At 41.6% G+C, this 1,068-nt stretch overlaps 1 protein-coding gene across 1 annotated transcript in view; it reads left to right on the top strand.

The window, feature by feature from the left end:
* athl1 (ATH1, acid trehalase-like 1 (yeast)) overlaps positions 1–1,068 on the top strand; it is a 13,800-nt gene extending 12,732 nt beyond the window's left edge. Inside the window, 3 exon segments of the mRNA XM_015399204.1 lie at positions 13–151; positions 238–461; positions 554–1,068. Coding sequence (XP_015254690.1) covers positions 13–151; positions 238–461; positions 554–630 — 440 coding nt within the window. The 3' untranslated portion in view covers positions 631–1,068.

Raw genomic sequence — 1,068 nt, 5'->3', positions numbered from 1 at the left:
CCCTCGTTGCAGCAGCAGTAATTCAGCGACGGCTTCATCTCCTCTCCCCGTAGGTATGGAGCGAATCATCGGACGGCTCTGGAGCCGTGAACTTTCTCACAGGTATGGGAGGATTCCTGCAGGCGGTGCTGTTTGGCTACACCGGTTTCAGGTCGGTCATTTGTCCTCCCATCATTTCCACTATACAGATGATTCATCTCCTGTCAGCGTTTTACCAGATTTACTCGCTGTGTTTAGGGTTCAGAAGGAACGCTTGATCTTTTCCCCGCTGCTTCCGGACGACATTTCAGAACTGTGTCTCCGCGGCATTAACTATCTGGGCAATCAGATGGACTGGCTGCTCAGGAAAGATGACGTCTGCATAATACTCAGGCAGCAGACTGGCAGAGCTGGAAACGCTAACCCCCGTCAGCTGCAGGTTGTCCTGAAGGCATCAGGAGCTAAAATCCCTCTAACAGCAGGTAACAAACATGCAGCAACATGCAGAATAAACAATAAAGTTCTGAAAATGAATTTATCTCATATTTTAATGCTTCACATCTTAACATTTCAGGACAGCCGGTGACTTTTCCTCGCGAGGCGGGCTATATATGTAAAATGGACCCGCCGTCTTCCTGCTGGCCACTTTGAAACAGGATCAGTCGCCCTCTTTATTGTGTTTAAAGGAAAACTTGCAAAGTTACTATTTCTGCAATCTTTTGTTACATCTTCCAATTTTCAATGATGAACATGAAAATAATGCCTAATGATATAAAGGGACAATAAGGGATAATTTAGTATAATTTGTGCTTTAAGCTTGGAGGATATTTTCCTAAACGATTTCCAAATTGTTGTTTTGGTTAATTAAAAAGATAAAGATATTGTTTCGTTAACTGGGTTTCTGTGTGGTGGTGAATAAGGAAATGGTTGGAAACATTCTGCTGAAGTTTCTGATAAAACATCTAAAAAAGTTAAAAGTCTTTTCAATGTAAAAACCCTTTATTGTTTATAAAGAGTTGTAAGTTAGTTATTTTCACAATCGAAGGCACACTGGAAATAAACTGGATCTGGGTTATGAAGAATGGATTT

This window comes from Cyprinodon variegatus, unplaced genomic scaffold, assembly GCF_000732505.1.
Source record: "Cyprinodon variegatus isolate N-32 unplaced genomic scaffold, C_variegatus-1.0 Scaffold994, whole genome shotgun sequence".
Taxonomy (NCBI): domain Eukaryota; kingdom Metazoa; phylum Chordata; class Actinopteri; order Cyprinodontiformes; family Cyprinodontidae; genus Cyprinodon; species Cyprinodon variegatus.
The sequence above is the reverse complement of the archived record's forward strand: the minus strand, read 5'-3'. Positions and strand labels throughout refer to the sequence as shown.